At 42.7% G+C, this 13,593-nt stretch overlaps 1 protein-coding gene across 1 annotated transcript; it reads left to right on the plus strand.

The window, feature by feature from the left end:
* Positions 1-4,735: 4,735 nt before the first annotated feature.
* On the plus strand, positions 4,736-7,649 carry cited4b (Cbp/p300-interacting transactivator, with Glu/Asp-rich carboxy-terminal domain, 4b). Its single transcript, XM_034874774.1, has 2 exons — positions 4,736-5,007; positions 5,904-7,649. Exon 2 carries the CDS (start codon positions 5,913-5,915, stop codon positions 6,750-6,752), a length of 840 nt encoding a protein of 279 aa, XP_034730665.1. The 5' UTR covers positions 4,736-5,007; positions 5,904-5,912; the 3' UTR covers positions 6,753-7,649.
* Positions 7,650-13,593: the final 5,944 nt, after the last annotated feature.

The following is a 13,593-nucleotide window of genomic DNA, read 5'->3' on the forward strand; positions in this document are numbered from 1 at the left end:
GACATGAATCTGTTGTCCAATACATTCAACCAAGCTGTAATCAAACTAAAAAAAAAAGTTATTGAAGATTTAGTTTTACCTGTGTAAAATGTTGCGCAATGCAATACCAGTGGACAGCTAACTGCAGACAGATATTGGGGGGAAAAATCAAATTAATATTCTGATATTGATTTCAGTTCTATTGCCTAGCCCAACAGGACTGAACTAATTTTCTGCACACAAACTATGAGTCTATTCTTACCAACTCTATTTTGGGATCTTTTTAATTAGTAGTTTATTAGTCGTATGGAGATCAAGCCTACTCTGGCTTTTCAAGTAGCACAAAACAAGTGTGTAAAAAACAAGCCAATCAATTGTATCACTGACAAACAGTGACGGACCAAAGTTGTTTTTGTAGAAGCAAATATTAATTTAACTTCACACGGAACATTCACAAAAATTGGAAAGCTGCTTCAATGTGGTACGTTCCCCCGACCCCACCACTTTCACTCAGGCCTCACCCCCACTTGTAGCCTCAGTTATGTGAGTGGCAGTTACCAGGTTTCTCCCCCTCCCTCACTTCCAAAGTCCCTCACCCACTTCTCCACCACAGCATGTTTGAGTCAGACCCTCCCCCGTTAGCCTTGACTCAGGCTTATTGCTCTCTCTCAGCTGCTCGGCTGAACAGGGACTGTTGATTGGTGGTTGAGTTGGAGAAGGAAGCCTTGGGAGTATTTATAGAGACTCTCTCATTTACCAGAACAATAACAACCCTCCCCCACACTGAGAGAGAGGCAAACTGACTTTTGGTTTCACATCTCAGGGGAAATGTACATACTGGGACACACTTTGTCCTGGTGAATACAGTGACTGTCCATTTCTGTTAATGCTGTGTAGGCATTAGAACAAAATAGGTTGAAAGTGTTTTATAATTAATTCATGTATTGAGTTTAGAAAGATCGCGAGCAAACTTGAAAAATGTGTTATCCATTTATATGTTATGTTACAACTGTTTAGGTGATTGTGTTAGCCTGGTGGACTCCTGTAAATGGCACTACTGAAAAGGCCATTTATGTATGATTTTTTTTACTATTAAAAGCAGCAGAAAAAAAATGTTTCAATAATTTATATTTCAATTACCTGCTGGAGCACCATGTGCACATATACTAAAAACATACAGTGAGTATCTGTTTTATCAGAGATGAGCCAACACATTGTGTATAAGGAATGGTCATACCGGCAATCCATTGATGCAAGTGAAACCAATTTATTTTCAGGATGTGGCAGCACTTCCTGAGTACTCAGCCCTGTGGCTCCACCTCTATAGACGCACGTCTGTACCAGCCATGAGGCTCTATACATCGCTAACATTGGCACTAATTACTGGCAGAGACAGTGTTCTGAGGATTATTAGGTATCTAGAATTGAGTCAGATGGTTTAAGTTGATAGTGGCAGAGATTAAAGATGACTTGGGTGCTCAGTTCAGGCTTCACTGGTAGATGATTACTGTAGCGCATAGCGCTGCCCATGAGTTTGTCCATCTATTCTTCTGTAAACACAGGATAAGTAAATTATCTCAGACTACAGACATAGAAATGGGTGTCACACAGCTACAGGCCTGACGCCGCATTCACACCCAAAAAACGCGATCCACGATGTTCCGCAGGGTGGTGTGGCGGGGGTGTGTGTGTCAATGAAACGGCTCATTTGTGTGACATGTGTTTTGTTCCTAAACCCCCCAACAAAGCACAAGTGGACATTATATTTTACAATAATTGCACCGCACTTGAAGGCATCTTTTTTTTTCACAGGAGAAAGAGAGAGAAAGAAAAGACACAAGGTCTTTTTGAAGACGTAGGTTTTTTGTTGTTTAAGGTATTACACAAACTCCCAGGCAGTTGTGTGCTTATGCTTTTTTACCCTCTGTGTTTGTACACAGACAAGTCTGATCTCCGGTTGTATGATTGGCCACCGCAGTATGACATGGGTTGCATTTCTTCAAAAGTTGAGTCGGTCTCAACTTTTGCCACAGGCTTGCTGCGTTTTTTGAATGTCCCTCCCTGCAGCAACCCTCAACTTACTACCACCATACAAATTGAATAGAAAGACCTGCGTTTTTGCCAGATTATTATAAGGCTGACGCAGGCTGTTTGAACCCGGCCTGAGATCAAACCTAGCAATGCTATCAAAAACATACAGGATTTAGGATAAAGAATTGCTAAAAGTAATTGTATTGTCATTTAAGTGTATTACGTATTAGGACGGCCTATTTCAGATAAGTTTCAGGTAGAGATGCTGTGCAGACAATTGCAACAGGTACCCACCAAACAGAGTTGGTATGTTGGCTGGATGCCATTTGTAAGAACTTCCACCATTTTCTTGTTCTTCGGTTTTGGGTTTTGAGTACCTATAAGCTTCTTCTCTACCAACTTGCAGAACCAGGGATAAAGCTAGTAGTAAACACATCATCCTGCAGGCAATTCCTCTGTGCAGAGCATCAGACTTCCACTCCACTACACTCCAGTGAGTGCCTTTGCTCCAGGGGGGCTCTCCACACTCTCCAAGACACTGCTGAGGAGCAATAAACATTGGCCTCTACATTTCTGCAGACTGTTGGCTCCTTCAAAGTCTGACATGGAGGGCCTGGAAGAGGCAGCTAGATATTTTTGATCTTTATGGCAAACTTCATAACAGCTAGAAGGTTGTTGGAGTTAGTGCAGTCACATCAGACAGTGAGAATTACATGCCGAGTGCCATAGGCAGATAATGCACAGACAGAGCAAGCTGAGCTGTACACGGTGATCTGACAAAGCAGTTATTGCCTGCTGTTACTAAAGAAGAGTCACTGAGGAATTTTTTTTTTTAAAGAATATTTTTGGGGGCTTTTCCACCTTTATTGGACATGACAGCTAGGTGAGAAAGGGGAGAGAGAGGGAAGACATGCAGGAAATTGTCACAGGTCGGACTCAAACCTGGTTCTCTGTGTCAAGGCATAAACGTCTACATAAATGTGCGCCTGCTCCACCAACTGAGCCAACCCGGCTACAATGAGCAATGTTGAGATCTTAGGGGGAGAATCATCAAAGGTTGGAAAAGCTTATAGTCATACTGATTAGCTGAGAACACAAATAAGTGAAGCTAAGCTGCTAATTATTTAGACCCATTTTAGGGGGGTGAAACCTGTATCAAATGAACTGATCCTGCAACTGCATCGTTTTTATTGCGTATTTTAAAATGTGGCACAGGGGTGTGTCCAAGCTGGGAATGGAAGCAACGCTTCCAGCCTATTGCTCCCATAAACACAGTCGCATGAACTTGTTCTCTCTCTCTCTTGCTCTTTATCCCTGGAATAATACACACACACAAGCACGCACACACAAGCACGCACACACACGCAAAAGCATAGAAGTCAATAAATGGCTCAAGGCAAGGTGTGTGGAGACTCCTCTACCAAACCCTAGACCACAGCCAGAGAAAGTAAAAGATACACAATATACAGAAAACAGCCATTAAGGGATATAATTGCAGTGTATCATCTATCTAATTACAACCATGCAAGTCTGTTCAATGGATATATAATTACAAAATGCACATCTTCCATTACAATCATTGCTGATTGTGATTATATGCAAATATCTTGGGTTTTAAACAGACACAGTGATGTGATTGGTGAGCTCCATGGACACATTGCCTGCGCTCTCTAATGCAAATGACACCATTAGGAGCTTTTGGCCCTGGGATGACAATAAGGATTGTTTTGATGCATTTTAAAATGTGTGTTTGTCATATTGTCACAGGCTGCAGTAACCTTGCTCAGAAGACACTCTACTAAAAGAGTGATCCTCACAGCACAACAGAAACATATGTTGATTGTGTGTTTTGTTTGAACTGACTGGCTGGGTGAGTTTTTCAGATAGTACCCATACCTGGGAGTGGCTTATTAACACTAGCTTAAAGTGGATAGACAATGTCAAACAATGACAAAATGCCTGCCAGTGGTTGCCCATTTATTGTTAAATTCCTGGGACAATAGATTGGCTTGCTCTCCCCAAGTGGAGCCATTCATTTGCAATTGCAGGCAAGAGGTCGTTGTCCTGAAGTGGGCAATCAAGAGACATGTGCATCCGCAGAGTAGAGGTACACACACGGAAACATACACACATGCCTGCATCCACAGTCCATACACGTAAACCAGTCAAACGCACATCCATGCACAGCAGTGGTTGCACTGCCGCTTCAGCTAGTGTGGCCCAGAATAGAATACAGGCTACATTCCTCTGCCCTCCCTCCACTGCCTCACTGAGGCGAACACACAGCAGACTGGTGGGTCATATGGACCAACAGTGAGCTTGGAAATGAAGTGTATGTGCACATGACAGATGCAACACCCTTGTTACACATGCACATAGACCAAAATGATAAGTTTGTGCAGACAAGTTAGGAACTTAAATTTCTACAATCATGTTATGCTGTCTGAAACACACTGGCAAATATAAGCAAGCGTGCTTACTCCTACATACAGTACATGCATAAAAGAAATATATCAATAATATTCTTATCTATCTATCTATCTATCATTTTTATTATTCAATACAACAGCAGCAGTTATGAAGACATACACGATGTCCAAATTTTCTTTAAAAAAGAAAAAGTGGGGAGGAGGGTATTTAAATTGGCTACTGTGTCACAGCTCTCGAACTGCCCTTTTTTTCTACGCCCATGCACAATTATATTAAGTAGGGCCAATAGGAACAAAGAAGAGGCAGGACCGAGGCTCCACCTCTCCTCACTGCCTTCCTCTGAGCTTGTTAGATGTACATAATCCCTGAGTTGACCCAGAAAATAGGCAGTCGTTTCAAGATCTGATGCGGCAGTCTTTGTGCACACCGTCCCCGCTTGAGCATGAAGCGTAACCCTGTGGAATATAAACTGTAATTCAGAGGAGCTTACCTTTACAGAGGAAAACTGTTTTTATAGACGGACTCGAGGCAAAGTCGCGCAACTTTGTGAAAACGTAGCGGATACGGGTAAGTGATTTCTATCGGATTTATTTGTTGGAGAAATTGTGGTTTTGGTCTGTGATGGTCTCCGGGGCTGCTACTCCATTGTTTGCATTCCCTTCTTTAAAACTCGAGATTATAACCAAATGAATACTATTAGGCTACAGTGTACTCGGTTATAGAATCCAACCTTTTAAACAAATCGGCACAAAGTAGTCGGAGAAAACCGAAGCCTTTGTTGAATGTATGCCTTGTTGGATATGTGGTGATTCAGCTGTTGGGGTGATGTCAGTGTTCTTTGTTGCAACCTTACGTGCGTAAAATGTAACAGATTTTTCTGCCTCAGCTGACATGCATCGGAGATGGGATTTAAGCAATGCATTACGCGATGCACGCATTTTTTCTCCGTTTTGACGATCCCTTCGTGCATGAATGATCCGCATTTAAAACGCACCCAAACAATGTATGTTAACCTGTAATTCCGACCTGGGCGTCCATTCCTTGGCACAAAGAGGTGGGGAGCTTTAGGAGGACTAAATACACGAGCAAGATTTTCAGTGTTCGCAAACTAGCGTGCATATATATTTTACGGAAGCGTTTCGTTGGTTTAACTTGAGAGGTGGAATTGTAACATTAAAAGGACTATTGCATGTGTGTGTTTTCAGTTAATTGTGTGGTCACTGTAAGAGAAGTCAATTGTTTGGGTATGGAATGTAACAATGTAGCCTACAATATATTGTCACCGTCAACACAATGGCAGTAGACCTTAATAGTGATAGCCTACTAGTTCAAATGGACTGCTACATATGCCAGCCGTGATCCAGCAGCACCTCCCCTTGTAATGTAATGTAATGTTTTTACTGCTTCCAAACATCTTGTCTGCCCTTTGCGATGTTCTAACAGTGTCTCCTCTCTTTTCATAGACAAGAGGCATGGCAGACCATCTGATGATGCCCATGAATCACAGCTCAGCAGGCGCCAGTATCCACGGTTACAGGATGGGCATGAACGGTGGCCTGCAGGCAGGTCACCCGCAGCATCCCAACCAGCAGGGCATGCGCGCGCTGCCCAATGGCCAGATGATGCACTATGGTGGTGCCCAGGCCAACATGGAGACTGCCATGAGGCAGCGGCAGGGCATGGTGGGTGGACCCATGAATGGACAACTGAATGGGGGCCAGATGGGTCACCACCAGATGACATCTGGTAACATGATGTATAATGGCCCTCCCCAGCAGCAACAGCATCACCCTCAGCAAAACCATCACATGCATCCACAGCAACACCAACAACAACAACAGCAGCACCAGCAACAAGTCCAGCACCCGCAGCAGCAACAGCACCCGCAGCAGCAACAACAACACCCGCACCCTCAACAGCACCAGCAGCAACAGCACCCGCAGCAGCAACAGCAGTTTGTGAACGGAGGGTTAACGTCCCAGCAGCTAATGGCCAGTATGCAGCTGCAAAAACTAAACACCCAGTACCATGGACACCCACTGGGGCCTATGGGTGGGAACCACATGGGGCCCACGGGCCAGTATCGCATGAACCCAGCCCAGTTGGCTAACATGCAGCACATGGCCGGGCCGGCACTGGCCCTGAACGGCATGGACGCAGATATGATTGACGAGGAGGTTCTGACCTCGCTGGTCATGGAGCTTGGCTTGGATCGGGTCCAAGAGCTGCCAGAACTCTTCCTGGGCCAAAATGAGTTTGACTTCATCTCAGACTTTGTAAGCAAACAGCAGCCCAGCACCGTTAGTTGCTGAGAGGACCCGATTTGCCAATGGGTGCAAATGGAGACAGAAGAGTGAGAATTGTCCAGGGTGGATGAAGAGTGCTCATCTTTTCACTTTTTATTTACTGAGCACCTCCCTGTACAACTAAGCCCAGCTGCGGCAAGCAGGGTGCGCAGAAGAGAACTCTGGATATCCACAGGGAACACACAGTGCTTGAATCCTGCATGTTCTAGTGGCCCGAGGGTGGCTGCCTTCAAGGTCGAATTTCACTTCTCCTATTTCCTGGACATGAATGTAATAAAGAAATGCTGAAATTCTTAAAAGCCACTCTGAACAATGCAATGACACTGTGTAGCCTCCAAGCCTGGACTCCAAGACAGTTAACCAGTACAAAGGTGTATTTATTTATTCCTGTCTGAGAAAACTGATATAAAGAATAACCACCTTCTCCATTTTGGGAACCAAGTGGTTTTAATGATTTTTTTTTTTTCTGAGAGTAAGATGGGGGAGACAATTTAAATTAAGTTCTCTGCTTGTGATTTTTTTTTTCCTCATTCTATTTGGCCTAGAATTTAAATAAGCTCAGATGACAAGGTCATTTAAAAGAGAGCCTGGGTTTTCTATCATAACTAAGGCACGATAGAAGTACATTGTTATCTCATTTGAATGGGAGCCTCATCCAGATCTTTTGGTAAAGTGCTGCCTTCTTAGATGTGATGTTCTCAAAAATCTACTGCTTTTCCTGTATGAAGCTGTATAACTCCATGTCCACACTGTTGTGTTCTATTGGAGATGTAGAACCGCCTTAATCACGCAGATTCTTATTTATTGGTTGTTTATATTGTCCCCTTTTTGTCGTCAAGGTGGGGGATGGTCTTTGTGAAGGGGGTATTGAGGATCAATAAAGATGGCCTGGATAGAAATGTGGCCTGCTTTTCCATTCATTGCACAGTTCTTCCCCCAGGCAGTGGAAAGCTAGCTAAGTGCTTAAGTTAACCTGTGGGTGAAGGGAACCCTCAGCTTGGGATGGAAACACATAAAACAGATACACCATATATATATATATATATATATATATATACATACACATACACAATACTCCTTTGGTGAATGACATGATTTTCTGCTGGTTAGCAATAGAGCACTTGTGGGGTGTCAGTGTACATCTGACGTGAGATCTCAGGTAGTGATAGCCTACAGTGATTTACTATCCAACATTTTATCTTGATGATTATTTAAGCAAATGCCAGACACTGACATTCTAGGTGGTAAGACTGTTTACCATAATGGCAGGATATTTATTCAAAGGTTGATGGGCTTACACAATTCACATTTGAATAACACTGGTTTCTCTACAGCACAACAAACATTTGTTTCTTTTCTGTGTGTGTGTGTGGTTGGGGGAGGTGAAAATGGCCAAAGAATGCTTACCTTGATGGGGGTTTAACCGACTTGAAGCTTGTAAGCCCGGACCTAAAGACAGTTCCCTCAGTTCTCCCAGTGGATGGTCAGAGAAACTACTGGCTCTACATAATAACAAATGACTTGTGCAAATTCTGAATCACCCCTCTCCTGTCTAGTCAAAGGCACAGCCAATTGGAGCAGTGAAACTATTTTCCTCATATAATTGCATTCATTATGAAATGAGGGTAAAGAGATTCTCTGCAGTGGCTGAGTTTGTTAGATTGTTGTGTGCCTGCGGGCTATGAAAATGCTTGATTGAGGTCATGTTGGGATTGTCATCTCTGCGTCTAGCTTTTCACATTGTCAACAAAGGAATCTTTAGTGAGTAACAAGGGGAAAATGAGAGCACAGTTGCTTGCAAACCACGAATAGTATTTGTTGATTGCTCAATTTGTCAGTCAACTCTGCTCTTAAAGCACCCTCATCTCCTCATTTATCCAATTGTGTTAAAGGCTGATGTGCTCCATTTGGAAAACGGTATCGTGGATGATCCAAACTGAAACATCCTGGCCTGAATGCAGGCTTGTTGCAGAGACTAGCTTAAGGGTGTGTGTGAGGATTTTCTTGGCTTTGCACTGTCAAGAGAATGGCTCATAAGTAGGCCAACAGCCTTGGCCCAGTGCTTTGTAACGGTTGAAGATCCCTTGCCCAGTGCCGATCTGGTGAGATGGTCTTCTGGTGTGTGTGGCACACGGGGCATGCTGGCACACTGTCAGAACTCTGTCTCCTTATTTATCTCATAATTGTATGCTGCACTGTGAGCTCCTTGTTTAGCCCCAACTAAATGCAGAGGTTTGGTTTCTTGAGTGTGACTCTATAGACAAATGGTTAACTATGCTAAACAGCCCTGTTTGCTCTCTCAATCCCTTGTTATGACTGCTGCCTGCCTCTTATAGGCCAGTCTAGACGCATGCTAAGCAGGGTGGGACACTCGGAGCCGTTTACAGTTACTTCTGTTCTTCTAACTCTCTTGTTTTCAGCCCACCCACTGCAACTGCTCAATAGAATACAGTCTTCCTGTGGCAGCTTGCTGGTTTCTCAATATAAGTCAGAGACCAAAAGCCACATTCTGATAGAGAGGCAAAGTGAAAGAGACAAGACATAGTGGGTGAGAGAAAATTGTAAGGAGCTCTTCCATTTACAACTAGAAATTAGGTGGAGGGATTTCTTTGCTTCTAGTGCCCGGGGATTTCTTAGCTGGGTTTTCCCACACCACTTTTATGATTCCATTTAAAACCCCTTCAACAAACATCACACAAGGTAGGCTAAATGTAATCTAGATGACATTCCTCTCTTCTGCCACATATCTGTAGATGAACTGTATAAGTCTATGCATTGAGCATTGTCTAGTTGCTTTTTCCAGGTTTGGTCCAGCTGGTGCCAAGCCTGAGCTTATGGTAATCTCAGGCCCTAGCGCCAGTGACGGATAGGTGGTCATTTGCTGTTGTCACGCATGGCTAGGTCTTCGCATGCGGACACACACACACTCACAGCATCAGCACACAACCTGATCAAACAGGCTAACAGGGATACCTCAATATCAGTGTGGAGTCAGGGGAAGATAAAGGATTTTTTATCTCTGGTCAGTGTGATCCTTACACCTACATAATGTTGGTAGATTATGGGGTATCCATTATTGGTGTAAATGAGAAACTCCCATAAGTGATAGTACATCCAAAACATTAATTTATAAAGATGTACCCTATGAGTAAACTGACCTTTATCTTTCATTGGAGTGGTAATTCTGTGATTTAGAAAAATAACCCCCCCCCCCCCCCCCCAGTGTGAATGACTGTAAAGCAAAGATTGCAATTTACAGTGGAAGTGAGGAAAAAAAGCTGAGTTTCCCAGATGAGTTATTTATTGACAACAGATGACATGTTTTCATCTCTGTGTGAATATGGTGAGAAGAGGGCACGTTTTAACTTGTCTGCTCCAACAAGAAAGTTTGGAGGTTTTTGGCATGTTTAGTGTTCACCTTGTGCAGGTATGGTTGTGTGTAGAGGTGTGTGAATCTGTGTGCTGGCAGAGGCTAGAGTTCATTCAGTGGACAAGTTGCTCAAGCTGAACTTCCTGATTTTCTAGCTCAATAGTCACCTTGATATCTCCACCTGACATGCACTCTATTGGATGCTACTCTTCTCTCGCCTTGAATCAAATTCCCATCAGAAAAACACTTAACATAGCAAAGATATTTCAGGCTTGCTCTAGTAAATGTCGGTTGTTGCACGTTTGGATTCTGCTTGCATGCTTTTAGTAAAGCCCCACATCTTCTGAGCAACAAAACCTTTCCTCTTTCTCACACGAGGGGAAAAAGCAGCTTAATCACATCACGCTTGTTTCCCAGAGCCACATACTTTATCTGTGTCTCAGTAGTTTTCCATATGATCCTGCTGAGGAGGCCTTTAAATGCAGCCGTGTACCTTGTGCAGAGGTAAGTTGCTGATTTTGGCATGTCGGGGCAGGTGACATAGAGGTTGCCTAGTGACTAGCGACTCCTCCTCCGACCCCCCTCCCCAAATCTGGGGTTGAATGGTTTGCCAGCTCTTTGAAGTCAAAGGAGTGGGTGTAAATAATTTATTTTCCTGCACACAGCTGACACTTCTCCGTCGAGCCAGCTCAAACACACCGAGGTGTCCCAACAATGTCTAACGGTGGTAAATATTTAAGGGTTGTGTGATTTACACGGTTGAGCCAAACTGAGCAGAGCCGCAGCTTCAGTGTTGAACAGTGGCAAAAAGTTAACCTTAGTGTCAGCACATACCCAGGAGAGCTGGTCCCTTGTTAAAATGTTTGCTAGTTTAACAGCATGGATTACCAGATGGAAAGGGGATTTTATTACATGATTCTAACTTATACAGTCATGAAAAATAGGCTTAAATTGCCTCTTAAACTCCTTTTTTATTGTTGGTATTTTACAGTTTAATGTATCAAAACATACCAAGCTGATTACAAGGAGATAGTAATATTTAACTGCAACATTTGTGCAGTGTAATACAATCTAAAGCAATATGACATTCAGCATCAACAACAAAGACAAAGACACCTGACCAAGAATGTGTTGGACCCTCTTGAAGCTTAAACGTTGACAGTGTGTCAGTAATGGAGCTGCAACGATTAATCCCTTCATTGAGTAGTGGTCAACTATTAAATTTATCGCTAAATATTTGATAATCGATTAAGATTCTTTGAAAATCGGATTCCAGCTTCTTAAATGTGTATATATTCTAGTTTTGACACTCAGAACTGGTCTGAATCAGACCAGTAGAGTTGTGGACAAAACTAGACATCTGAGGACATCATCTTGGGCTTTGGAAACACTGACATTCACCATTTTGTGACATTTTTTAGAGCAAACAACTAATCCATTAATCGAGTTAATAATTGACAGATTAATCAACTATGAATATAATTTTTGTTTTGGCCCTAGTCAGCAAGATATTCTTGTCATGACACCTTTCTGTACAATATAATATGGAGGCAAATCTGACAGTCTCAAAGATTAAACATCAAACGCTTCACAAAGGTATTATTTGGTTGCAAAGCATTTCCAGAAGTTCATCCTATTGTCTCCACCTCCTATACTGGCAGTTTTATTTGCCTCAGGATCGTTTAAAGTGAGCAGGAAAATTATGTTGGCTTACCCGGGTGGAGTAACAGGTTAGTAGGTTAGAATAGAGTAAAACAGTATTAGCACAGGCTATGTTCTGTACACAGTGTCTTTGTGAGCAGAGCTTTAAGCCTACGTGCTAATCTGGTGACAGTGGCAAGCACATGCTACCAAAGACAGCGTAACAGACTATAGGCTGGGGGTGGAATTAATACAAGAGCAGTTCTTGTGAGGCTTTAAGTGCTATCTTGTCAGGGAAATCTCCCACTGTAATATTGCGTTAATGCCATGAAAAACCACACGTCATATCCACCTGTGTATTCGTTGGTTTTCATATATGTTTGTGTGTAATCCGTGCTTTTATTGCTATTGCAATTATGGACACATAATACCCATGCGGCCGTGTGACCAACATATTCCTTGTAGGAAAATCCTGACATTAGCCGGCCCACGCCATCTGCAGGCGCCAGGCTGACAGGGTAAGTGTGTCGGGGTGAGGGCTGTCAAGTTCTGTCAAGTTGTCATCGTTCTTAGCAGCCATTATCTCTAAATCAAAAGTCACTAGAGACAAGCAAGCAAAGCATGTCAGCAGCCTCATTTATAGAAGGTAATGAAATCCGATTTTAGAAAGATTCGTAGTTAACCCTGGCCTACCAGTGTCCTGTATAACGTACGTAAAAAAGCTTTGGGTGTACTTCCAGGAGATATTATTGATCCTCTGATGTGTGATCACATTTTTGTTTTCCATCCATCATTATTATATATTATACTAAACCCTCAGAAATATATTTCGACTGACCAATAACAGACAAAAGTCTCCTATGCAGCAGAATGTGTAGTAGGAACTCACTGCATTGCTAAATAACACATTTTAAAGATATAACATTTACAGATAAAATATAATATTTATAGAAATAATAAACTGTAAACAGCAACAGATGTTTTGTATACGTAACACAACTGTGGTTGTCCCAACTCTTGATACGTTTAGATAATGCACAATCAGGAAACATGATCCAAAGATCCACCTGACAAAGAAATTCAAGTAGTCTTTTATAACTGAGGGCTTCACAGACACACCAAGACCAGGGGCCAGTACCCTCAACCCAGAGCACCTCGACTTTCAGCCTAACAACATGCTGGGACTTCTGGTTTCCGCTGGAGAGAAAGTAGTGGACTGAACCCTTTATTTATGTTTTGTTTCTCTCTAACTGCCCGCACTTGTTTTCAGAATATAACCAGACTGATTCTGCAAAGAATACGGTATTTCCATGCAAGAGGAGGACACCTAATGAAAGACGTTTTTTCTTATTACAGTTATGACTGATCTGCAGGCCCGCAAAACTTCCTTTCATACATACTGAAACTGTCTTGTTGCTCTATTTAGTGTACGACTGTTGGGGCAAAGACAGTAGATGACTCAGGAGCCCTGCACAGCATTGTTGGTAAATATAAGAGGCTGAATTCCCCCAAAATACTTGATACCATCTTAGGTCATGAAGATTAAGATAATCTATCTTGCCTCTATGTTTTTAGACAACCCAGCCAGTTATGTTGAATATTCACCTTAATATTTAAAAGACCCCTCAGCAACACAAGAATGGTGCCCGATAAAAATCTAAGTATAGTGTTAGACACTAAAGTTGAAACTCACTTCACAAACACAATATGCAGCACAAGGAGCTGTTATTTCTAGAAATAGCACTGGCTTCATCCACAACACTTTGGCTACTATTACACATCAACAGGCACAGGCATCAGCCACGAACTCGGAGCTTGTCACATGCGCCTGAGATA

Source organism: Etheostoma cragini, chromosome 6, assembly GCF_013103735.1.
Source record: "Etheostoma cragini isolate CJK2018 chromosome 6, CSU_Ecrag_1.0, whole genome shotgun sequence".
NCBI classification, from domain to species: domain Eukaryota; kingdom Metazoa; phylum Chordata; class Actinopteri; order Perciformes; family Percidae; genus Etheostoma; species Etheostoma cragini.